This window comes from Pelobates fuscus, chromosome 5 (genome assembly GCF_036172605.1).
Source record: "Pelobates fuscus isolate aPelFus1 chromosome 5, aPelFus1.pri, whole genome shotgun sequence".
In the NCBI taxonomy this organism is placed as follows: domain Eukaryota; kingdom Metazoa; phylum Chordata; class Amphibia; order Anura; family Pelobatidae; genus Pelobates; species Pelobates fuscus.
In genome coordinates this window covers 38,712,554-38,740,240 of record NC_086321.1, presented here as the reverse complement: position 1 = coordinate 38,740,240, position 27,687 = coordinate 38,712,554, and the positions used below count along the sequence as shown (strand labels likewise).

Here is a 27,687-nt window from a genome sequence, read left to right as displayed (position 1 = left end):
GGATCTACATGTATCTCAAGTAATATTCAAAGAGAGAGATAGATAATATTTTTTTCTCATGTTTTGGCTGAGTGATGGATTACAGCCATTTCATGAGTCGTGTAACTGACAGTTTTCCTTATGAGTTTAGTCATCTGATCCAAGTAAAGCATTTTGAAATACATAAACCATTATTTTATAAATGAAAAATAAATTACCGTGCTACACGAATCTTCCTCCGAGCAATAGCACCACAGAAACGCCTGATGTGGTCCTGCCAAAAGATAAGCAAAGATTAGATTTATTTTAAAATAGAATCTTGGGGGGGGGGGGAGAATAAAAGTTATGTTTTAAAATGTAATATTTTGATAACCAACCATGATACCAAGTCTACCCATTTCTCTACCAGTTTGGTTACATTTCTATAAACTTGACTAGAAGGAATCTTTACTTGCATAGCGCAGCAAATCAGATGAAAACATCCTGTTGCACTACAGATTCACAGATATATTTTATACAAAACATAAAAGTGGAACAAACTACAATTTAGGTCAAATCCCTGGAGGTTGCGAAAACTGGCTGATATCACACACACGATGGTCTACTTGTCAGTTATCCAACCTTTTCTTTTAAAAACTTTCTTACTTCTATGCAAAGTTCACATAACTTTTTCATTTTGTATGTCAATATGTTCTTTTTAAATAAAAAAACAAACACAAAACACTTAAATTTAGGGTTAAAATAGCTGAACTGGAAAAATTCTCAAAGCTGTATGTTCAGTTTGGCTATTCTGGCCTTTAACTTGCAATTTACTTTGAATTATCACTTTAGTAAAAATCACAATTTTTTTTGTTTTTGTTTTTTAAGTCACCGGTTTGTCCTATAGTTAATAAAAATGATAAGTCTTCGTTTCACATGTTGTGTTTAAATAATAAGTGGTCACTGCTCTTCTCCATTGTAGAAACTAAACCTACAATCTCCCAGCATTAATGATCTATTCCAGTCGCAGTTTGCTTACTAACATACAAACGCTTTCCTTGAAGTCCTCGTATTTCTCTTCATAGCCAAGGCAAAGCTGCCATGCCTTGTATCCACAGGAAAGGCTGCGTTGAAATCTAAAGGTGATAAGGTCCCCTGCATCAGCCTTCAATGTCATGTCCTACTGACCCTCCTCCATTTAATGGAATAAAAATCCCATCAGTGCCTTTTGACATCTGGTCTGAAAACTTGCAGTCCACAGATTGCAAAACCATAATTGTGGCAAGATATTCTTTTTACAAAGTCATGTCTGGTCTAACCTGCCTTGCCATGTTATTGCATAGAGGACAAAGAAAGGACTGACTGTTCTTTCTGGGAATTGTTGTATACATCATCCATCTATCGGACCTAAAAAAAGAATGCTGGAGGGGTGATCGGACTTACCAACGTTTAAATACCTTCACCCATATGGAAACATTGTACTATAGTTTAAGTCCATAGATGCCAGGAGAAATCGACTTACAATACAGATTTTCATCAAAGACCAATATGTTTCTATGACATTTATTTCTATTTTTAGGTTCAAACCAAACCCTTTACTCAGAATCATTCATAATAGTATATGGAATGGGGAAACATCTATAGACGAGTAAATGCTAAGTTTACTTCAGAATTTGTCAGTGGGCATTGCTAAATAGATCCCCATCCTTGAAGAAGAAAAAATAAATACAAAAATAAATAAATTCCTGGACTTCACACCTATATCCAATGTCAATATTTGATTGTGCCATTTCAAAACAAAAACCAAGTTAATATTAACCATCTTACAATTCCCTGCCATGGTCACACATAATGGCTAACAATTCATCCACACCTGCAGCAGGTTTTTGGTTGCAAGGGCAATGGACTAACCTTACTATTGGCTTTGACCCGGGGAAACAATATTTGCTCTCCTTTGTTGTCCAGTGCTTGGTAGATCAAGAAGGCACTATTAATGTGCCTAGCTCGGCCTGCTGTCCACTCCTCACAGTTATAGGCTTCAACACGGACACCAACCTCAACACTGGAACACACAGAAAACCATTGCAAAAAGGAAGTTATAAAAAAGTTGACTAAGCAAGAAACAAACAGCTTTTGTATAACCAACTATGCAAAATTACAAATAAATAAAATAAATCAATGGTTGTGAGATACCTTTTCTGAAAAGTATTATTTACGATGGCGCGAAATACCAGCCGGTCACCCACAGTGGAGGGCCCTCTGAACTTGAACATATCCACAGATTTCAGAATGGCGTGCGCATGACATAGCCGGCTATAATGAAAATGAGAAAGAATATCACAGCTTGTTCTAGAATAATAAACAAAACAAAAAAGCAAAGCGGGTTGAGTTCATGGCTGCAGTCTCCCCTTTCACACTTAAAAAAAAAAAAAAAAAAAAATGCATTGCTCTTCTTAATGCAATTGGATGGTACATGGAATAGGCTACCTTACAAGAGGGAAGCTGCATGAAGGAAAATCGAACGAAGGAGAAGCAACTGCAATGATTAATTCAGAGATTTCCCTCCTTCAGCATAGGAATGAGACATACCATGGGGCAGAACTTTTCATGGGCTGTTCATTCTCATTAAACAATCAATATGCATTTGAACAATCTGGCAACTCTACCCAACAAAAAAGTGGCAATAGAGGCAATCACCATAATAAGCTCAAGGAAGCAAGGTGAATGGTTAGTGTAGGACCCACCTACAAGGTTTGCCTTGACGTGGCAGGTGGGCATCCATCTAATGGTCACTGGAGTGATACTAAATGACCTTAATTTATTGACATATGCATAGGGATTTTGGAAGCGCACAGGTAGTTTTTTTTTCTTTGGTGTTTACTGTACATATTGGGGCTGATGTGTACTATGGTCGTTGCTGCTGCCGCCCAAGAGTAGTGGGAGTTTGAGCACAGGACTTATTTTGTGTATTTGCAATCCCCATAATTGCCAACTTTATATTCTCCAGACTGTGTGACCCAGATTGTTTGGACATGAAAGATCGAGATCGCAAACTTGAGCAGGGCACACATCACTTCCTTTGGCAGTCAACATTTTTGTATCTGTTAATTACACACTGCACATCAAAACATTTGCAGAAAGAAAAAAAACAAACAAACATTGGAGCAACAAAATGACAATAAGAATAATAATGAACTATTTCTGTAAAAGTGGGACAAGAACATTTCAATAACAGTCTATGTGAATATATGCTAAAGGTGAAATTGAAGTGCGTCCAGGCAGGTCAGGTAAATGTCAGTCAAACGCTGGAAGTAAATTAGGTCAAAGGGGATTGAAAGAAAAAACAAAACAGCACAACCTTTAAAACTTGGCCAGAAATTGTTACTGTATATTGCGTGTGTCCCAATACAACATCCAGGGCAAAGTGTACAGGTTAAACTCGAACAATCAGATTATAGGTAAGGAAAGGTCCTCCAATGAAAAAAAAAAGTTCCAAATCTACCCCTGATGAACAGTGTGTGATTATATCCGGAAAAAAGCCTGTATCGTGGTACAGTGATGTAGAGGTCAACGCAAATATACGAGCAGGCTGGAAGTGTAAATTGAAACGGATTCTAAAGTCGCAATAAAGTATCAGACTCCTGTTTGTATAAATATACCATTCATTCAATCTGAAGTAATCTGACTGATATTAAGTAGATATTTTTTTCCTAGTGGAAACCAGTATCACCCCACATTTATCGTAAACCTGTGAAGCTTGTACAAATAGTAATTGTCATGAATAGTAAGTATGAGCGTACCCAGGTATATATTCTGAAACCAAAAAGGCTGATATTCTAAGGTATGCTCACAATGGAGGTATCTGACTCACGTAAAGCCTTATCGTCAGATACATATCAGACTCATCTAGGTAGGAGCTGTCGGAGGTAAAAAAAGCCGCTATGTCAGTATACCAGTAAGCAGACTCCTAACCGGACTCCCTTAGGTTCCCTTGAGAGGAGCAATCGTGCACCTCACCAAGTAGGTGTGCAGTGTGCCGTGAATTTCCTCAAACTCCCTCGGTAATTACAAAGTATGTAAGAATATAGAGTTATAATGATACCAATCTAATAAAGTACCTGTGGGAGTCAGACCAAAGTCCGTGTAAGGACGGAAAGCTTGCTATCTAAAGTCACCCAAAGACAAACTCCCCTTTCTAGTAAATAATAAACACTAGAAACCCGTCACCAAAAAAGCCCAAATTAACAAAAATAAAAGGAAATAAGCGTTAAAAAGAACGCCTGACGCGCGTCTCGGTGCTATAGTACTGCGCCTTCATCTGAGGCTCTTTACAAAATTACTTACAAAAAGAAACAATACCACAGGGTTTAAGAATTCAAATAACAGCAACTAACAACATAGATGAGGAAGAAGTCACTAAAGAGTGGGAGGAAGGGCAAACAAATGCTCAAAAACTTTTATGGAGATTATAAGTAAATATGAGTCTAAGAGACTCCAAAAAGTTAATGAGCAAGTCGATCAGGAGGTCACTAAAATTAAGAAATTTCAAAGTGAGGAACAGTGAATGAAAAGTTCCAAATCTTGACCAATTCAAAAACACTATCAAGATAAGAAAACATCATAAAATGTGTGAGAGATACTAGAGATTATAGATCAGGTAGTGTCTACAGAAAATTCAAAAGAGTAGTCCAATACGATTCAGATCATTACATGACTTCAGATTATGAATAATCGGATACAGACACTGAAGCATCCCACGCACAGCCAAATCCCGTACAAACACAACCGAATCAGAAAGGCATATTGAAAAAGGGAGTTAATTTTTTAGGGGTAAGCCCACCAAAGGTAAACCACCCTTATCAGACAAGACAGTGGAGATCACGGGGCAAGAGAGGCAGATAGAACACAGATCCAAAATAGTCAATCTGTCAAATGCTAAGCTGACTAGCAATCAAGAAAAAAAAAAAAATCTTGGAAAGGGGTTTATCTTTTGTCCCAATACCATTGTTTAATAAGTTTAATTGGACAAAAAGATATCCATTTATTTGCAAGATGGCTAGCTCTATTCAAATATCATAGCTAGCTCTACTCTAGCTCTATTCAAAAAGAGAAAAAAAAAAGCAAAAAATTTGGAATTGACACTTAAAGATTGGAAATGTGTGTCTAATTTAGTATCCCTCTTGGAAGACAATGAGGGATCTATAGTAACTCCACCATATACCTCTCTGAAGACAAAGTAACTTTACCCTGAATTTTAAAGAATATCAGAGTATCGATATTTTCGTGAAAATGACAACAAATGCCATCGAACAAATCCAGGAAGATACACTGGAATTAACCCCTAATGGGAATCGATCTAAACAGGAATGGTTTGCCTTGAATGATCTCAAGAAGAATTAATCTCTCATAATTAAACCTGCTGATAAGGGTGCCAATGAGGTATTGATAAATAGAGATGATTACACTCTAATGGTTGAAAAGATTCTGAAAGATGAATCAACGTATAGATTTTGAAAAAGAATCAGACAATCCAGTACTTGACAGAATATAAAGTACAATTAGATTAAGCTTTTGACAATGGGATACTGTCTAAAGAAGAGTATAACTTTATCTTCAATAGTTCACCTAAAATCGCAACCTTCTATTGGCTACCCAAAATACATAAACAATATGCACAACTCACAGGAATACCTATTGTTTCGGGGGTAGACAACATGATGCAAAATGGGAGCCAATATATAGATGAGATTCTGAGAAAATTTGTTGTGACGTTACATTCTTATTTGAAGGATACGAAAGAGACCCTAAGCCATCTATCCACTACACAGTTACCAGAGGGGGCATATCTGTGTAGTTTGGATATGGACAGGCCCCTTAAATACATTTGATACATTTGTGGACCTGCTCAACAACAACAAAATGAATCTTAAATTCACCAAAGAGGTGGGAAAACCCTCTCTGAATTTTCTTGATCTCACTATAACAGTGGATAAGAGTAACTCCCTCCAAACTACACTCTTTAGAAAACCTTCGGCGACTAACAGCTTGTTGCAATGGGATAGTCATCATCCTAAACCCCTTAGGAAGGGGATACCACTAGGACAGTACCTCAGAGTACGGAGGAACTGTTCCACTCTGGAGGATTTTAAGATAAAGGCAAAAGAATTGCGACTGCATTTTAAAGAACGAGGTTACCCGAATCGCTGCTTAACCCCTTAAGGACACATGACATGTGTGACATGTCATGTTTCCCTTTTATTCCAGAAGTTTGGTCCTTAAGGGGTTAAAATCAGCATATAAAAGAGCTCTGGACATGGATAGGGAGACTATGCTTAAAAATGTCCAGACCTAGAAAGTAAACAGGTCAGATGTATTGCGGAGTTTGACCAAGGGTGGGAACCGGCCAAATCTATTCTTAATTGATTCTGGCCTACACTTACACAGGACACACATCTCCATCATGTATTAACCATTATGCAGCACTAACAGCTAGGAGGGGTAAAAATGTATGTGACCTTTTGGTACCCAGTCATCTCCCTGGTATAAAACCCTCACATACATGGTTAAAAATACACTGACGGGAACCTATCAATGTGGCAAATGGCTTGCAGATTTATCTCACGAAACTCCAAAGTGATTGAGGATACTGCAAAGAATATCATTATGCCTGCAAGAGATTTCTTTAATTGTAAAACCACGGGAGTGGTGTATCCTTATACCTGCTCATGCGGCAAGAAATACGTGGGTAAACCTTTAAACTATTCAAACTATGTATTCTTGAACACGTCCGTGCAGTTAGGGACAGAAATGACAACAATATCAAGACACTTATGGGAAAACCATGCAGGTCGCTCTCATGACCTACGTTTTGCGGGGATTGAACACATAAAACTGGACCAACGTGGGGGCAATCTGGATCGACTCCTTAAACAAGGAGAGTCCTTCTAGATCTATAAAATCAAGACATTGGCACCTTTGAGTCTAAATGAAGGCTTTACATGTACCCCATTCTTATAGTAATACCTGCAATTTGTAATCCATTTAGTACATTTATTTATCCAATTAGTCTAGTATATCATTATATACTCTTATATGTATAGAACAATTACTTTACTTATTAATTTAGTTCCTATCTTTATTTATTATCATATATTAAGTCATCTCCCTTCCCTAATTCTCCCCTCTTGAACTTTGAGGGACTTTTCACATTTGGATCACTACAATAGCACCTTCTAAAGCAATTTATATTAATCTTATATTAGAAGAATAAACATCTTCTGAAAAAACATCTCTTGTTGAGAGATAGTAAGTGTATGCTTAACCACAGGAGTAATAAAATTATTATACTGGTAATAATACTTCATGTTGGACCAAAAGTCCCTTATGAATATATCTGACCCTTTTTAGATTATTTCGATATACCCATGAAGTGACCCCTTTTGGGAAAAGTTCAAGGGATGGTTACCAGTGGCATCTAACATATGGTTATACCAGATATACACGTTCATTAATGTGATCTAAAGAGGTAATTACCTCAAACACGCCCCACTCATTGAGATTGGGTATTTTACCTACAGGGGGCGTGTCTAAGGTTCTGGCGGGAACCTTTAAAAATGGAAGTCAGCGAGATGATTTTTTTAGCCCCAGACAAAGGCGCAATACTATAGCGCCGAAACGCGCGTCTGGCATTCTTTTAACACTCTTTCTTTTTGTTAATTTGGGCTTTTTGGTGATGGGTTTTTAGTTTTTATTATTTACTAGAAAGGGGAGTTTGCGTTTGGGTGACTTTAGATAGCAAGCTTTCCGTCCTTACATGAACTTCGGTCTGACTCCCTCAGGTTCTTTATTAGATTGGTATCATAACTCTATATTCTTACATACTTTGTAATTACCGAGGGAGCTTGAGGGAATTCACGGCACACTGCACACCTACTTGGTGAGGTGCACGATCGCTTCTCTCAAGGGAACCTAAGGGAGTCCGGTTAGGAGTCTGCTTACTGGTATACTGACATAGTGGCTTTTTTTTTACCTCCGACAGCTCCTACCTAGATGAGTCTGATATATATCTGACGATAAGGCTTTACGTGAGTCAGATACCTCCATTGTGAGCATACCTTAGAATATCAGCCTTTTTGGTTTCAGAATATATACCTGGGTACGCTCAAGCTTACTATTCATGACAATTACTATTTGTACAAGCTTCACAGGTTTACGATAAATGTGGGGTGATACTGGTTTCAACTAGGAAAAAAATATCTACTTAGTATCAGTCAGATTACTTCAGATTGAATGAATGGTATATTTATACAAACAGGAGTCTGATACTTTATTGCAACTTAGAATCCGTTTCAATTTACACTTCCAGCCTGCTGGTATATTTGCGTTAACCTCTACATCACTGTACCACGATACAGGCTTTTTCCGGATATAATCACACACTGTTCATCAGGGGTAGATTTGGAACCTTTTTTGGTTGCCTTCTATATTTTTCTGTGTTATTAACTGCGATTTGAATTGCAGGATCAAGCCCGTTTTTGGGTATTCATTAGCACAGATCTTATTAGTCCCCCCTAGTGGAGATCATTCGTAAATATCCTGTGAAGAGCTATAACTTTAAGCCTTCATAGGTGTTTCTGAGGATCTTTTTGGTATCCCTTTTTACCAATCTTTTTTTCCCCTCCATTTCTGACATCCCTCCCCTTCTTGTAATTTTGGCATTTTTTTGCATTTAGTAGACATACCATGTATTTGTACTCCAAGCATTATAATAAAGGTAATTCTCAGTATCCCAGCATTGGTATGCGTTGGTATAGTCTAATTTAGTAATTCATTGTAAGCTCTTTACCCTTTCCTTTGCACTATTTTTTCATTGGGACTCACTTTGTTTTACGTTATTATGCTTTAGCTCTATACAGAAGTGTCACTCCAATACTTTGGTTCCCTGAGGGAACACTTTTTTGCTAAACTCGAACGATACATGCAATATTTGGAAACAATGGGTTTGTTCACTAAACCAACTTTATTTGGAAATAGTTTTAATTTTCCAGTAACCTCGAAGTGTAAATTGACTTTTGTTCATTTTGTTGTTTCTTTTTGTTTTTTCCCCCAAAGAATTTAAGTAAATCGCTAGTTAGAAAACCCTATAGAAACAGATAAGATACTCCCGTCCCAATGTCACATGTAAAAAGATAGATTATGTAACCTTGCAGAAATGTGAGCTACAGATTCCATCCACGCCATGATCTGCCCTCCAAATGTGTTCCCCTGATGGTTTGCATGAGGAGGTAAAACCAGTTCAATGCTTTCCACACAGGTGCGGTCTGTTGAGATTTTATTACTGTCGTTCTCCCAATCTAGGTCTAAGGCACATACAAAAAAAAAGGGAGTGTTAAGTGAAGGGCATAAATGCCGCATACAGTTCATATAAAGATGTAAAGACAACTACGTGGTCAATCCTACATACATTCCACTTTACAACTATACTACATTTCCTTTAACCCCTTAAGGACACACGACATGCGTGACATGTCAGGATTCCCTTTTATTCGAGAAGTTTGGTCCTAAAAGGGTTAAACAGCTAAATTAGCCATCCCCCCCTCCCCTCCCCTCCCCACACACACACACCAAAGACAATTACTTCTGTGTTTGTAGTCCATATGACTGGTTTGCTCAGTCGACTAAGCTATTAATAAAAACGGTAGAATTGTAACAAAATGATCAGAAATAAATATATTCGCAATCTTTTCCCTCTACATACTGAGTCAAAAAGTTCAATTCTCACATTTAATTTTTTGTTCACATACCATGTCGATGACTACCACTAGAGCAAAAAAGTAACATTTTTGGATACTTCACATCCAAGGAATATTATCCTCTCCAGTTTAGCAATTATGGACCTTTATTTGTGCCACCCATCATCCCACCACTCAAATGTTTGTTGTATGACCTGTGGTATGTATTGGTCCCTAAATCCCCGGAAAAGACGTCTGGGATGCCAACCATAAAATGCACATCCATCTTCCATTAGATTGTTATAGGCGTCCTCATGATACAGTCTAATTCGCCTCCGTTCCGCAGCTAGACTGTATTCTAGATGGTCCTGAGCAGACTGAAGTCGAACTGGTCTTAGAATAACCTGTATGAATATTAAAATACTGTAATGGGGCTATATTCTGGTACTTTTCCCCCTTCTCCACTAAAAGAGAAGGGGGAGCATCTACATATTGCATTGCATTTAGAACAAGTCCAGTACAACAGTATTTCCAACATTGCAGCATTAGTAATTAAATAACCGGGGAGATTTGTAGATTTTGAAATAAGAATAACCTTGTATTCAGAAAGCCACTGTTAATCATTACAGTTCTTACCCCTCAGTAACCCTATGCAACTTTGAACACAAAACGATAAAATAAAGATGGCCAGCAGATAGTCAAATAGGTTGTGTGATCTTTAACATACTTTGGATTCAAGAAATGGCACTCAGTCACAACAAACAGACTTTGTAACAGAAAAAAAAACAAAAAAAAACGACTACAGTCCAAGGAACATTATTACAAAGAGGTCAATAGTGTTCTAGTTTTAACGGTAAGAATGCCATCAGTCGTGAATCACAGAATGAGGGTTCAACCAAAAAGGGAGCAGAAAATATATGGAAGCGATTAAAACATCTCTGATGGTTCAATAAAAATGGTAGCTCACAACTTGCAACTGAAATATGCTCAACAATGGCCTACAAACACTGCAGTGTTATCATGCATTATCTATACACATAGAGAGTCAAGATTCGGTAACGTAGAATCATACCTTCTTCCCACCAGCAGGTTTTGCCACATAGGTAGAAAAAGCTGTGCAAACGTGTCTTGTGATATTCATTAAAGGGTCCTCTACTGAAACTTTAATTCCAACCTAAAAATAGAATACAAAATAGAAATTGTTTAAGCAGGGTTTTCAATAATTCCCCAGTGCTTTGTTTGCATGTTGTTCCTTTTTGTTTATTTAAGTCCTCAGGCCAGTTAAATAAACAATTGGTTCTTAAATAATCATTTGTTTCACAAGGTAGGACAATGTATGCCACCCAGTTGCAGCTACATAGAAACAGCGTTGATCAAGGAAGGGTCATTCTCACCATGTATCCAAATGTCAGGGTTGCAAGTTCTACAGGACATGGTTAATTTGAGACTTTGATCCTTCAAAGCGGTATCATTAAGTTAGGCAAAAAGTAAAAAATATTTCAACTGTCTCGAAAGCTCACACAGTCCCACATTTCTCATTATATGAGAAAACGGATTAGCACACAAACCAACAAGCTCCTTAAATTGGGATTTACCTTTGTGGAAACATTACAGGGACATGGCATTGTTCTCTTCCTACAAGCTCTAGCTGTTCTCACAGAAATCCAAAAAACAATCAGCAGGCATACACATATCAATAACCTAGATATGAACTGCAAAAGGAGAATACGGTGAATTATATAACGGGAACATTCATATTGGGATTTTGTAAAGTATGAGCCCAAGTACAATTGGGAGCCCATTAACCAGAATTTGCCTTATCGGTTTAGATCATTCATTTGGCAGAATTCTGTTAACAATGAAAGTTACATATTTTTCAATTTCACATCCCCAGTCCTCCTGTCTGGTATTTATGGCTCAATACGGCATTCATTGAAGAATATACAGAGGCAGTGCTGTCGTGTAAACGCCTGGATTTTCTTTGCAGGGTACTCCTCCGGGTACATTATTAAAGCAGTGTAACATTTGTTAATGCAGCGAGGGACCAGCGAACCTTACCTCCATGCTTGTATTGAAAGCTCTGTTGACTTTTGCTTTTAGGCAGATTTGTTGTCCAACCCTGAAAACAAACATTAAGTACAATGAATACTCTGAAAGTAAAGCATAGTTAAATAAAAAGACAGACAAAATAACATTTTCTTCTCCATGTAGTACTATAACCACTACCAGTCTGGTTATAGAAGCAAAACATCTATGACCAGAATGATTCTAATGGATATAGTACATCCAATGTGAAGGATGTAAAGTCAGAAAATATATTGACCAGCGTTTGAATAAATTTAACAAATGATACCGCATTCCAGACAAAAATAATGTCGAAAATGCAAAAAGTATAAATGGTATTTATTAATATAGCATTGGCACTATTGGTCAAGACCAATCATCAACTTATGATCAATCATAAGGGACTGCCCAAACGCACAGCCCTGGAGCCGCCTGCCTCTTTTCCCTGCATGACAAAAGATCTGCGTCTGGAGAGATCTGCACACAGCACCAACGAAGGGAAGCCTCACTATCAAGTATTGTCCAATATAGTGTTACACTTACAATTCATCAGGAGGCCACTTACAATACGGGTGAGACGAGACCAATACCCACACACACACACATCATTCAAACTTTTCTCCTTTTTTTCCCATCTTTTGATTTCTTTCTATTTTATTTTCCTTTTTCCATTTTCTTTTGGAGTATATACTGAAGGTTGGCGGATTGCAGGATAACAACAGAGCTGGGTAGAAACTCCATTATTTGCCTAATGCCCTCAGGAGATTGAATATATTCATTTTGGCCAACAGGAAAATGGACAGGCAGTATATTTTTTGTACATGCACTTGTTTATGCACTTTATATTTATTGGATATATAGGTTTATAGGTATTCCATGTATTTTTGGCACTGAGCACGTTATAATCTTCTATGCACTTTCACTTTGGTGGACAGGATATTCAGCTATTTTTGTTTCTTATGATTAATGGGTTGATCATGAGCCTTAACCAATAGTGGCAGTGTTTTATTAATAAATACCATTATACTTTTTTGCATTTTCAGAATTATTTTTGTCTGGAGTGCGGGATCATTTGGTAATTTTGGATAGTAATTCGTATGGTCTTTGGAGGTGACCCAGATACCTGCACCCATGTTTTGATTGAGCATGGTAAGCTCATTGAGCAGGGCCCTCAACCACTCAGTTCCTCTGCGTCCATTTGTCTGGTTACAATTACGTGTCTGCTAGTCCACCCATTGTACAGCGCTACGGATAATGACTAACTTCCAGAATATGAAGGGCCCTTATAGCGTCTGAAGGGGCAGTTGCACTATTAAAAGGTTAGAATATTAACAAAGATTATTTATTATGTGTTTATGTTCTACTTACTTCTGGAGAATAGATAGAGGATATTTAATCTCATGTGGCCATAACCGTGCACCTTGCGTTCCTGAATAAGATACATGTCAAGACACAAACAGTTCCAATAACCATGGCATATATATTATTATCTGTTCCCTTTTAGAATAGGGTCATCACCCTTAACACTTACATTATGCACTGCATTCACACCACCCATCAATCACCCCACAGGTGTTTAACCTTGTCAGTCCCTCCCTATGGCCATTACATTTTGTAGTTCTTTATCAATAAAAAGGTTTTAAATAACAGATTAGAACACCTGCTAATATCACGGCTTGTTATTCCAAAACTTTAAAGTAACAATGAATGTGCACACAGTAACCTAAATCAATCGTTCTATATATATATATATATATATATATATATATATATATATATATATATAAAAAAAAGGATATCTGCACATTAAAAGAGAGTGATCAAGTCAAGTAAGAGGCTGTATATTTCCAGCACTACCACCAGGGGGCAGCAAGGTCTGAATAAATTATCTCAATGAAACATTGCAACACTGTGAGAAAACCTCCTCGTGAAGACGACACTATTATTATTGGCAATTATATAGCACCAACAAATTCCAATTCCATAGTGCTTTACAATATTATTAGAGGATGAGATATTACAATAAATGAGACAATTATAAAAACTTACAGGAATATGATGAAGAGGACCCTGCTCAAAGAGCTTACAGTCTAGAGGAGGTGGGGTATAAAACACATTAGGACAGGAAATAGCAATCAAATAAGGTGGGAGTGAGGTAGAGGTTACTCTGGGAGGCCATAAGCTTTCCTAAAGAGATGGGTTTTAATGCACTTCTGAAACGATTGAAGACTAGGGGAGAGTCTGATGGTGGTAGGCAGGCTATTCCATAGGAAGGGAGCCACCGGCAAGAAGTCCTGCAAGCGTGAGTTGGCCGTACGGGTGCGGACAAGAGAAGGTAACGGGCAAGGCAGAGAGAAGGGGCATGCCTATGGATCTGTGAAGAGATATAGGAGGGACTAGAATCGTTCAGTGCTTTATAGGTGTGGATAAAAAAAAAAAAACCCAAAAAACATTTTATTGTAAACTTGACATATAATTTCACTTTATTGGATAATTGTTTGACATTAACAATTTCTGTGAAACCAATAATCATTCAAAAAGATAAGGCATATTTTCCCACTTAATTTTTTTTTTAATTAATATATCCAATAAAGGTTTTACCAATTTAAATGTTTGTGATTATAATGCTTTTTTCTTTGGTTACTATCGCCTATTGCCTTGTAGTCTGAAAGACTCCAGTCATGGAATATAGCATGTGGAACGATCTTGGAAAGCACACTATGCAGCCGACATTGTGAACTATCAGTGGAATGCAAATAGCCGCCGCGTGGAACTCGTACATCATCAAGGAGCCGAAACCAGAAGTGGCTCTACTGAAATGACGTAGCGCCACCATCGAGAAAACAAATACCAGGGAAATTGATTCACAAGAGTTGGAACAGCTGAGGAGGATAACAATGCCTACAGGAACACCAATAAGACTGAGGGTTTAGCCCTATATAAACCAGGACTTTGGGATGGGAGGGTGGAGGATTTAGGTAGCTTTTTTCCCCCAATTTGGGAATTTGTTTGATTGCTTATTCATTTGTTTTTATAATATATGTTACCACTGATACGATTGGGTCTCTGAGAAAGTCCAAATACTGGACAAAATACGTAGGACCATTATTATTTACTATTTGATATTATTTGGTACTTATACTAATTGCCAAATAAAGCAATTACTTACCCTTCCTTGAATTCCTGACTGTGGGTTCCGGCAGAGAGACATTCATATAGGGAGAGGAAGTACCAGCCCCCCGGCACCATCAGGGGAGGCACCCATGAGTTGACATTAACTCCATATTATTGTGAGTGTTACCAGTATGAGTGTCATTGGAAATTGGTTTTGACGTATTACACGATTATTTATTCTGTTTCTAACAGCTTGTTTTAAAAATATTGTTTGATATACCTTAACAGCAACGGTCACACCCCCATTCCCCCAAACCAAAATGTAAAAAAAAAAAAAAAAAAAAGGAATATTTTATAAAGATACAATGTTTATGAAATACTCACATTGACAGTGTTGGAACTTCACAGAAAATTCAACATAGTCAAAAGATAAGAAAGTACAAGCAAAAAAGCACAGCTACTGATTGCAGATTATTATCAATTACCCCAGCTGCCACTAGTGAGAGGGTGGGTGAGGGAAAAGGCATGGTCTATGAAGGCTCCTGCATTCTTGCGTATGCACAAGAATATACCACTGACAGAGGCACCTGGCAGATAAAGCAACAGGAGCTGAAGACAATCGCTGGGGTGGGCATGGTGGCAGCCGCAAGGGACAGACACGTAAAACCTTCCTTCCCCTGCACACCAAGTGGGGAGGTCATATTTTGTAAAAACCTCAGAAGGTGACAGAGCCACTTTACAGTGCGGAATAAAGCCATTTGGTTTATAATACAGTGAAAATATTTTATCTTGTGAGGAAGACAAACTCGATCGGAATGTGAATCCAAAACACAAATATAACAAAGTATACAATATTCCGTGGATGTGTCAGGTCAATGCAGTTCTTGCAGATAAACAGAATGTGAAAAATGATGAAATGTCACAAAAGCATCATAAAAAACAAACAAACAAACAAACAAAAAAAAAAACTTTAAAAAAACATTTTCAGTTTCCCTTGTGCCAAGTATGAATTTGTTCCGTTCTCTGTACTTTCAGTTGTGGAAATGTATTTTACTTCTAACTCGGAACAATCATTGCACAAAGAGCCACTTGATCTGAAATCTGTGCACAGCATCGGAGGCCAGAACAAATGTCTTTCCATTCAGCCTTGCCAAAGCCCTCTAATCCTGGAGAGAACGAACCAATCGCAGGAGGGGTGGTGACTTCATTTGATCTATTTAAATTCTTCACACCGCTGCTCCATATTCCGTCAGTTAAAAATAAATAATAGCTGGAGTATGGGAAAGTAATGGCTTTAATTTCACCTGATCACCACGATGGAAAGTGAACCTGAAACAGTGTTTGGTTGATACAAACATCACAAATACTTATTGATGTCATTGTGACATCAATGGGCTAATGTGGATGCTATAAAATAAAAAAAAAATATTAGGGAGATCTACAAGACCATACAAGATCCAGCACTCACTAAAAAACAACTACAAAGCTCACAAAATAAAATACACACCTGACTTAGACATAATGGGGGTTTAGTTACAGTATGATCATATATTGCATAAGCCTGCCACAATGTCAATGCACACCATTCTTGGCAGGTTCTATCCTAGCAACCTAATGTCTGCTCTGATGAGATTAATCCATTTACTTGGGAAATGCTTCTTCGTGGGACTCTCTGCAGGTCAAGGTTAAATACAGGTCAGTCCTTACATTGGCTTCCTTTATCCTATAAGAGTCAATTCAAAGTGCTAACCCATACCTATAAAATCAGACTCTCCCCAAGTCTCCAATTGTTTAAGAAGTGCCTTAAAACCCATTTCTTTAGGAAAGCTTATGGCCTCCCAGAGTAAACTCTACCTCACATACCTGTCTCTTGCTCTCTCCTAAAGGGCAGCACTCGACTCTCTCCTCCAGCTCAGCTTCACTCCTACCTTATTCGATTGCCATCTCCTGTCCTAATGTGTTTTATACCCCACCTCCTATAGACTGTAAGCTCATTTGAGCAGGGTCCTCTTCAACCTATCGTTCCTGCAAGTTTTCTTGTAATTGTCCTATTTAAAGTTAAATCCCCCCCCTCTCATCAGATTGTAAAGTGCTAAGGAATCTGTTGGCGCTATATAAATGGCAATAATAATAAATGGGGAATGAGGCACCTATGACGGAAAGGGAGCAAAAACTACAGGATGTGTTAGGATAGGAACTGCAAAAAAATGAGGTACATTGTTGAGGTGGTTGACAATGTCTGATCATATACTCTAACTAAAGCCCCATTTATTTCTAGCCAAGTTAGGAGTTTAAATTTTAGCTTTTTTTTTTTTTTATTACATTTTGTGTGCCCTAGAGTAGGTGTTTAGTTTAGTGAACTTACTTCTAAGTTGTATTAATTGTCCCCAGCAGCACCTTATAAAGTTTGCATGTTAAGGTAAGTGCAGTCCTCTTGAGAGAACTAAAAGACGAATTGTAGGGAATAGCAAAATTTAGGCAGAAGTAGTAAATTTAGAAATAATTTCTAATTCACATATATTGACATCTTGACTATTTGAGCTTTTCCATTCGGATTTAATTAGACTGGTGGACTGGGCACTCAAATGTCAGATGAAATTTAATGCTGAAAAATGCAAAGTTATGCACTTCGGCGTAAAGAATACACAAGCAACGTATACCCTTAGTGGAAGCGAATTAGGGATAACAACACACGAAAAGGACTTGGGAATTGTTATAGACAACAAACTATGCAACAATGTGCAATGTCAATCAACAGTGGCTAAGGCCAGTAAGGTATTGTCATGCATGAAAAAGGGCATTCAACCTCGGGATGAGAATATCATTTTGCCTCTTTATAAATCACTGGTAAGATCACATATTGAATATGCTGTGCAATTTTGGGCACCTGTTCTAAAGAAGGATAATATGGCACTAGACAAAGTGCAGAGGCGGGCTACAAAATTAATAAAAGGAATGGAACATATCAGCTATGAAGAAAGGTTAACAAATTTAAACCTATTTAGTTTAGAAAAACGTCACCTGAGAGGGGATATGATAACATTATACAAATATATTCGGGCCAATACAAACCATTATGTGGACTTTACACAAACTGGACTTTACATAGGACACGAGGCCATGCATTTAGACTGGAAGAAAGAAGATTTTGTCTGACGCAAAGGAAAGGTTTTTTTTACTGCAAGAACAATAAGGATGTGTATTTCTCTGCCTGAAGAGGTGGTTTTATCAGAGTCCATACAGATGTTCAAACAGCTACTAGATACATACTTGCAAAAACAGAATATTCAAGGATATATTCTTTCAATGTAGGGTAATAACTGCTTGATCCAAGGATAAATCTGACTGCCATTCTGGGGTCAATAAGGAATTTTTTTCCTAGCTTGTTGCAAAATTGGAAGTGCTTCAAACTGGGGTTTTTTTTGCCTTCTTTTGGATCAACAGCAAAAAACATATGTGAGGAAGGCTGAACTTGATGGACGCAAGTCTCTTTTCAGCTATGTAACTATACTGTAAATAGAAGTTTAATGAATAACTTTAAGAGTAAAAGGGGCAGCGTTCCTCACATAATTGGTTATTGCTGTAATAAGTATTGGAGAGAAGGCGGCGTGTAAAGAAAACAAAATCTGCAGCGTTCCAGAAACTAAATTAATTGATCTGATGTTAGTGGTCCGTTTTAATTTTATATCTGTTACAGTTCTAACTAAATTGAACTTTTTGGATCACTAAGCGTAAATCAACAGCAGTTTAGATTCGATTATAACATTTAACACTACTGTTATTTTGCCAAACTGGCTAACTGAATAAAAAAATAAAAAAAAAAAAAAGTACCCTTTTTAGAAAAGATGGTTCCTTAGATGGATGTTAAAATGCAAAGTTACCAAGTTTTAAGCACTTAGCGCTCCAGTTCATGAAAAACACAAACAAAAAAAAACACATTATTATTAATATTTATTATTCACATTTACAAATTCCGCAGCGCTGTACATTGGGTGGACTAACAGACAAGTCGGACTCACATGAACAGAGGGGTTGAGGGCCCTGCGCAAGCAGCTTACATTCTAAAGGGATGCAGGTCATTTTTTATTTTGGAAAAGAATCCAAACACACTGTAGTGATTATAGTGCAAGGGGTGCCCTGGTCCCCCCCACCACAGTGTAAATGGTCAAACTGTTTTAGAAAGGTTTGACTTCTTACCAGGGTTCCACTGAGGCTGCTCCTTACCGCTACTACTTTCGACAGAGTGCCAGAATCTGTCGGTCTGAAATGAGCTTGGCAGTGATGTACCCAGCCGATGAGCTAGCCATGTATTTCAGGGCTTAACTCAGGAGGGCTAACGGAAGCTCATAAGCAGCATGCTGTAGTGGTTATCGTGGTTGGAATGTTCCTTTAAGAACAGATTGTAAACACGACAAACAGCCATTGGTCCTCTAAGAAGTCAATGTATTTTAAAACCAACAATATTATACAGGAGCTAAAAGTGCATACAACATTACCAAAACATGTATTGTTACCGGTGTTATCCACGTCATACACTTTAATGAAAGAATCAGGTTTATTACATTTAAACATTAAATAGAAGTGATAAAATCTACAAGATTAAAGAGCTTTCTTGGCTGGCAATAATGGTTCCAGTGAGCTTTGACCCTCACAGCGAGTGGGTATATGCAACGTGTTATCTACGGCATCAATTGCTATTGAAGACGATTTAAGAGGTCGCTGGGCTTTGCAGGTAAAAAGCCAAAATAATAAAATGTGCAATACCTGGCGGTCTCTTCAATCTGTATGTCATCCACAGACGCTGTGACACAGGCCACGCCAGCATGTCTCTCAGCTAGGGGGTAAAGAAAAAAATATGTATTAGATCAAAGACTGATGTTTTCAATCAGTACTCTAAGACAGCATTGTTTTCGCTCAGGTGCGGATCAATATAAAATAGTTTTTAAGCAGCTGTTTTAGTCCAGTGATTCAGATGACAAATGAATACATTATTGCATGCGCAGGGCCGCCATCAGGGGATGACAACCATGATGGTTGTCACGGGCCCAGGCCAACCAGGCCCCACGTGTAGTGGCGGAACTGCCACGCATGCTGATGGGGCCTATCGGGTGGTGTGTAATAGCGTGACCAGGCCCCTTTAAAAAAAAAACAAAAAAAAAACAGCGCAAGTGCTGCTGGGAGGAAGTGGTCACTTCCTTCCAGCTCACTCTGCGCGGGAGGAGCGCCAGCCAGGCCGTGAGGAGGGACACACAAATCCCATCAGCCCCAGCCACCCTCCTGCAAAGAAAAGGTAAGAAACAGGAGAGTGGCTGAAAAATGAGCGGTGTGTGTGTGTCTGTATGAATGTATCAATGCATGTCTGCATGTATGCATGCCAGTATGTGTAATAAATATATATATATATATACACACATACACACATACACGTCAGTGTGTATGTATGTAGGTCGGTATCTGTATGTAAGTTAGTATGTGTCTGTCTGTCACTATGTATGCCTGTGTGTCTGTATATGTGTGTATGTGTCAGTATGTATGCCTATATGCGTCTATGTCTGTTTCAGTATGTGTGTATCTGTGTCCTTTTGTATCAGTGTGTGTGTGTGTGTGTGTGTATTCCTGTGGGCGGGATTTGGAGGCGGACCCTGTGGGTGGGATTAGAGGCGGGCCCCAGACCCTGAGCTGAGTTAGGGGCCCCAAAACTTCTGGTGGCGGCACTATGCTTTCAGTATCGTGACATCTCCTGAAAGTTTGGCATTTCAACATTCTGAAAGTCCAAAAAATAAATGAATAAATAAAAGTGTTAAACAATACTATACATCTGCATAAGGATACAGCGATACACACCCACATGTGTCATTTTCTGGCTGGTTTATTGTTTGTCAGTAACAATATGATCAATTTTGGGGGCTGGGGGACCTCTACATGCAGGGTTATTCTCCATCTATACTGCCTCCCTTGGAAAACTCAATAGCTCCTTTGGCTTCCAATATCATTTCTATGCAGATGACACGCAAATCTACCTGTCCTCTCCGGATCTCTCCCGTCCCTCTTGACTACCTCTGACTGGCTCTCTGCTGTTTTTAACTGGATGGCTGCCCAGTTCCTTAAACTAAACTTGACCAAAATTCTGGTCTCTCCTCCCTACTTGCTACTCCTGTGTCTTTCTCCCTCCAAGGCTACCATCAGCTCCACCACGCAGGCTCACTGCCTAGGTGTTCTCTTTGACTCAGACCTCTCCTTCAAGCCTCATGTTCAGTCTATCTCAAAAACATTGCGCGCATCCACCCCTACATAACGCCAGATGAGACTATGGTGCTGGTCCATTCCACTGTCCTTTCTCGCCTACTGTAATCCGCTTCTCAGTGGTCTTACGTGCTCCCAACTTGCACCGTTACAGTCCAGAATGAATGGGGCAGCGAGGCTCATCTTCCTGTCCGCCCGCACCTCCCACGCCTCACCCTACTGTCAGTCACTACATTGGCTTCCAATAAAATATAGAGTTCTGGTTCTTGCTTTCAAATCTCTACACAATGCTGCTCCCACCTATCTATCCTCCCTTATACACAAGTATGTCCCGTCTAAGCCCTTACGATCTGCTGAAGACTTACGTCTATCTTCTGTCCGTACTCCCACCTCTGATGCTTGCCTTCAAGATTTCTCTAGGGCTGCACCGTTCCTGTGGAACTCTTCCCTCCTGCGTTAGATGCTCACCCAGTCTCCACTCCTTCAAAAAAATCGTTCTTCAATAAAAGCGTATCAATTAAACTGTTAATAGCTCCCTACTGATTCCTCTTCTGCAACTGTCATTAGTCTAATACTATCCTTACCTTTTGTGTCACTTTACCCCACTCCCTCTAGCATGTAAGCTCATTGAGTAGGGCCCTCAACCCCTCTGTTCCTGTGTGTCCAACTTGTCTGGTTACAACTACATGTCTGTTCGTCCACCCATTGTAAAGCGCTGCGGAATTTGATGGCACTATATATATATATATATATATATATATATATATATATATATATATATAATTATTATAATAATAATAATAATAATAATAATAATAATAATAATAATAATAATAATAATAATAATAATAATAATAATAATAATAATAATAATAATAATAATAATAATAATAATAGCCAAACTGAAAATATAGTTGATTTTAAAAAGTTTCCAATTTTACTATTTTAGACTAAAATATGGAATGCACATTAAATTCAAAATAATCCGAAGCTCAGCTCAGTGTACAACCTGGTTAGGATTAACATCTTGGAAAGACTAAAGTCATCGATGCTGATTATACATTACTGCTCACCATTAATCCTTAATATATAAAGAGGTAACAAAATGCAAAACCTGTGGTCAAGGTGTCTGGTGGGACATCTGAGTTAAAGGGATACTCTGTCATGAATAAATTTGGCCCGGGCATTTTTTTTTAATCACATCGACCCAATGAGAAGGGGGTGAGGCCAGATAGGGTTTGTTTTAAAATCACCAATTACAAGCACGCCCCTCTCCAAGTGAGCATGTTGGTTCAATGCTCTTCCAGGGCAGACCATGCGAAAAATGCCCTGTATTTGTTCTGCACAGCGCAAGCAAATTTAATAACATGCTTGCGCTTTGTTTGCTTGCAACTTGTCTCTGGTGTCTCTATAAATTGGATACAGATACCAGGAGACAAAATGGCCTGGAAAGGGTATTGTGCATGTGTTTGGAGCCTGCTTGTGGGAATGCGTGTGTGTAAAGTGAGCTGATTGTGGTGTGGTATTGTGTAAATAGGTTGGTTTTGTTGTGTTTGTGATGTTATGTGATGTGTGTGTGACTAGGGGCTGTAGAGAGTGAGAGTGTGTGCATGCATATGTGATGTTGTGATGTAGTGTGTGTTGCGGTTGTAGAGAGTGTATGTTCAGGGAATGTAGCATGCGTTTGCTTACAAGGAATCTAGTGTGCTCGAAGGACCCAAAGTAATTATGTATATATATATATATATATATATATATATATATATATATTTTTTTTTTTTTTTCCCCATTCTATTTTATATGATATAAAGTGTATATAGGGCTCTAGTGTGTTGATCCAGAGTTGGGTAAGGGATCTAGTGTGTGTCTGGAATATATATATATACATATATATATAAAATAATAATAATAATAATAATAATGTTTTTATTTTTGTTTTATTTTTATTTATTTATTAGAAAGTTGTGTGTGTGAGTGGTGCAGTGTGTTGAGGGGTGCTGTGTGAGGAGTGTAGTGTGGATAAATATGTTTGGAGGAATTGTGTGTGTGTGTGTGTGTGTGTGTGTGTGAGGGGGGGGGGAGGCAGATTAATGTAAATATATTATATTTGTAGATTTGTTGAAGTTAAAAAAAAAAAAAACAAGCAGTGTATCCCCGCTCCCTTCTTACCTTTTTCCAGGTAGGGGGGACCTTGCTGCAATCCCTGGTGGTCCTACTTTGATCTTCTTACTGGCCAGTCATGGAATACAGCAGGGGAGATCCTGTGATCTCCCCTGCCGGTCTCGGACCATGGCCATCGCAGCCCACCGGACATTTGCCCGTTGTGCCCGATGGCCAGTCCAGGCATGGTCACCAGAACCACTACAGCTTAATGAAGTTGTTCTGGTGTCTCAGAGAAAAGGCAGTGTTTACATTACTGCCTAGTAACACCTCTAGTGGCAGTCACTCAGACAGCCACAAGAGGTTCTTCCTATTTTAGTGCTGCACTATATGTAGCACCCATGTTCAGCATCTCTACACTCTGCATGGAGGCACTTAACTATCTAAAACATGCAACTAATTTGCCATAACTTAGATGGCCATTCACCACACAGATATGCACCATAACACCAACAGCTTAAACGCAACATTCATAACTCCTTAAAAAGGTCACAACCTGGTCTCCAAAGCTCTTATTATGGGATGTCCTGCTTATTTGGCATTTGCTGCTCTGTTTAGCCATGTAATCATTAGTTGAGAGGGATCTTCCATGGTTTATGATGGAATTATGTTGTCATTGGTTCTTAAGGGGTTAATTAATTTTCTTATTGAATTAAACTCTCGTGGTTTCTCAATCAGTACAGGAGTTTCTTGTGACGGTGAAGATAGGATGAATTACTCACAGACTGATTCAAGTGGAACAGAGAACCTGATTGGGAAGGTGTAACCAGTTACTTAAGAAGCAACACATTTAGCATTTAACTATTTTAATTAATAAATGTTCATGAATATTACATTTTGCATAAAGTTATACATTTTTTAAAATTACCTTCATCCGGTAAATATACACAGAAACTAATTAATTGGGTGTTGTGTTTTAATATCAATGCAAAGCTAAAATTCAAAACAGGGAAGAGCAATCACTACAGAAACCAGTGGCATCATCTCATTTTTTTTCACGGTTATAAACTTGGGCCACAATTTCTCCTGTTGATTGTTATGGTATGATTTAATGAAATACATAAAGAATTTTTAAAAATAAAAGATTCCAAGTGCAATATTTGCTCCAAAGCCCTGTAGTGGATATGGTACCAGGAGTGTCATGACACCCCCCTAATGTAAGCAGTCAAACCGTTCATAATGGTTTGACAACTTACCTGGGACTCACCAGGCACCGATAATCTATTCCATTGAGAGCGTGCTGCAGTGTTTTTATATATATATATATATATATATATATATGTCACAGTTGATTAGATTCCATTTGCTAAGCGATTGCTATGGCTGAATGTAGCATGGTAGCGGTTACTTGAAGTATAACGTTAATGGCTGATTAAGTTGGAGAACAGTCAGAACAATGGACCTTTTACGGTCTGTTCATTAACTAGAACTGCCCTGTAATATGCATTATTCATATGCTGTAGGAAATAAATCTTTCCCAGTAAATGGTTTGATTAGCTAATGGATAACTCTTGCAACATATAAATAAAACTAAGAACTTTTCATGTCACACCCTACAGTTTGTAGAAGTGAGTGAGAGCTCTGACTGCAGGACATTTTAGTTTAATAACCATGGAACAATTACATTTAGCTATTTACGTCAGGTTCACACGCCTTAAAGGGACAGGAGGCATCAGCAGATAGCTTAGAATCTGAGGAGGTTATGTTGTATACAAAGTATTCAGGCACAAAGTCCCAAGAATGCAGCAACTGAGAGGTTAATTCCATGGGTTTTCAAGAGAGAAACAAAAAAAAACACTAATTTAATTTTACATTAAAGGGAAACTCCAGTGCCAGGAAAACGATCCGTTTTCCTGGCACTGGAGGGTCCCTCTCCCTCCCACCCCCCAATCCCCGGTTACTGAAGGGGTGAAAACCCCTTCAGTGACTTACCTGAGGCAGCGGCGATGTCCCTCATAGCTGTCTCCGCCTCCGCAACACTCCTCCTCTTCATTGCGTCGGCCAGTGGGCGAGACTGATCTCGCTCACCAGCCGAGGAGACCTGATTCGCATGCGCGGCATTGCCGCACATGCGCATTACGTCTTCCCATAGGAAAGCATTGAAAAATCATTTCAATGCTTTCGTATGGGGTTTTGAGCGACGCTGGAGGTCCTCACACAGCGTGAGGACGTCCAGCGACGCTCTAGCACAGGTTTCCTGTGCTAGAACCCAGGAAGTGACCTCTAGTGGCTGTCTAATAGACAGCCACTAGAGGTGGAGTTAACCCTGCAAGGTAATTATTGCAGTTTATAAAAAAACTGCAATAATTACACTTGCAGGGTTAAGGGTAGTGGGCAGAAGTGGTCTGGGTGCCTAGAGTGTCCCTTTAATTATTATTATTGCCATTTATATAGCGCCAACAAATTCCATAGCGCTTTACAATATTATGAGAGGGGGATGTAACTATAAATAGGACAATTACAAGAAAACTTACAGGAACGATAGGTTGAAGAGGACCCTGCTCAAACCAGCTTACAGTCTATAGGACATGAAACAGTATTATGCTTAAATGATTTCTTGGGCATATATAGTGTACAGGAAGAGTCCTGCTTTGTAGAATGCAGCACCAATATGCTACAAGAGAGAAATAGATCAATCATGGGGGAATCCCTAAATACCTGCATTGATTGGTTTGCCTCCTGCAGCATATCAATGCTGCAGACTATGGGGGAACCAAAACAAACAATAGACGTTTCAAGCCTAATTAGCATTTAGTGATATTTTTGTATTAACAGTTTAGTGGATGTTAATGCAGAGCTTGAATAAGTACATTCCCCCATTATAGAACTCTAAAATCATATGAACTTGCTACAAGTAACAGATCAGGGTTCTTACCAGCAAGGCAGGCAGTGATATCAATCCATGTCAGGAGCTGTCCAGCACTCAGCTCCCCCAGGTGGTTAGAGTGCCAGGGATACACCGTGTGGCACATCTGCACCTCACCACTCTCATAGCCAGAGGACATGGCTGAGCTCTCTCTCCAGGGAGTTCTCCCTGAACTCTCATAGCCAGAGGACATTACTGAGCTCTCTCTTCTCCCTGCACTCTCTGGGAGCACTTCTGATGTCTCCCCTGTGGGCAGCATGAGACAGTCGGGGAGGGAGGAATGGGACCTGGGAGCAGCAATGGGTGGGTGCTGGGGACACAAAGCAGAGGGGACACTCAGTGAGTTAGGCAGAGACTACACTGTGTTAGTGCAGATCACAGCAATGAGTACTCACAGCCTGGGTCAGCATCAGGTGTGATCAACCTCCCAGCACTCAGCTGATCCCAAGTGCAGCCTGCTCTCAGCTGAGTGAAGGTCACGTGTAGTTCCAGCAGGCGGTGACTGAGTGTCTGGCTGTGCTCCCAGGTAGTGAGTGGCTGGACACACCTTATCCCCCATAGCCATCACTCACCCAGCTGACTGCTATGGGAAACATTGCTTAATATACATTGTTCCTATTAATCCCAGAGATGCAGTTACAGAACTCCATGTGATCTCAATACACAGGGCAGGATTGGTGCTGGTGTGTCAAGCAATGGTTCTGGTATATTGTGTTTTTTGGGAGGAGCTGCTCAGTGTAACAATGTAAATAATGGCATCTCTGACCTCCTTTTACCGGATTTATTATAATGCACAGAACAATTCATTTGTATCTTTAACTCTGCAATTACAGAGAGCAAGTGCACACACAAGCAGTACATTTATTTGAAAGGTAGGATGCTAGCAATTTTCAGATGAGAAATATTTAATATATAATTATATTTACAATTTAAATAATCTGAAACGGTTTGTAATCCCCCTGAAGGACCCCTAACCTTGGATGGCTAATTCAGAAATTGCTCAGGACCATTGTCCACAGAGACTTTGTAATTACAGGGCTATTTACTAACAGGGAAATCAGGGGTGTTTGGGGCTAAATATAATAAAATATAATATAATAAATAATAAATAAATGGTAGTGGGGCTAATCATGCTAAGCAGGTCTTAATCCATCACTAGAATACCTGGTGGCCAAAGTCACAACCAAAACACAGTATCTGAAGTATAAATGTTACATTTCCTACAGTGAAGAAGTGTACCCTGATACAATACATTCAGGGAATACAAACACAATGCAGACTTTGCTTGGGGTCTATATTGTACAACAGTGCCATCTGCTGGAGGAATATCTGACTGTATATTGCTAGGGTCCAGACCCACACTGTTAACATCATTATTTAATGCGCTCCTACAAACTTATAATTTTCTCTGTAGGTCTACATTTTATTGCCATGAGTATTATATAAACTTAAAGGACCACTATAGTGCCAGGAAAACAAACTTGTTTTCCTGGCACTATATGGTCTTTGAGTCCACCCCACCCTCAGGGTCCCCCTCCTGCCGGCTTAAGA

General features: G+C 38.9%; 1 protein-coding gene across 1 annotated transcript in view; it reads right to left on the bottom strand.

The window, feature by feature from the left end:
- Positions 1-26,824, bottom strand: part of ACOT12 (acyl-CoA thioesterase 12) — a 40,675-nt gene extending 13,851 nt beyond the window's left edge. The window contains exons 1-10 of the mRNA XM_063453714.1: positions 26,532-26,824; positions 26,146-26,446; positions 19,632-19,701; positions 11,748-11,808; positions 10,762-10,863; positions 9,958-10,093; positions 9,161-9,317; positions 2,152-2,271; positions 1,870-2,020; positions 198-253 (exon numbers count right to left, since the gene is read on the bottom strand). Coding sequence (XP_063309784.1) covers positions 198-253; positions 1,870-2,020; positions 2,152-2,271; positions 9,161-9,317; positions 9,958-10,093; positions 10,762-10,863; positions 11,748-11,808; positions 19,632-19,701; positions 26,146-26,446; positions 26,532-26,546 — 1,169 coding nt within the window. The 5' untranslated portion in view covers positions 26,547-26,824. The remainder of the gene's footprint in view (positions 1-197; positions 254-1,869; positions 2,021-2,151; positions 2,272-9,160; positions 9,318-9,957; positions 10,094-10,761; positions 10,864-11,747; positions 11,809-19,631; positions 19,702-26,145; positions 26,447-26,531) is intronic.
- Between the last annotated feature and the right edge of the window lie 863 nt (positions 26,825-27,687).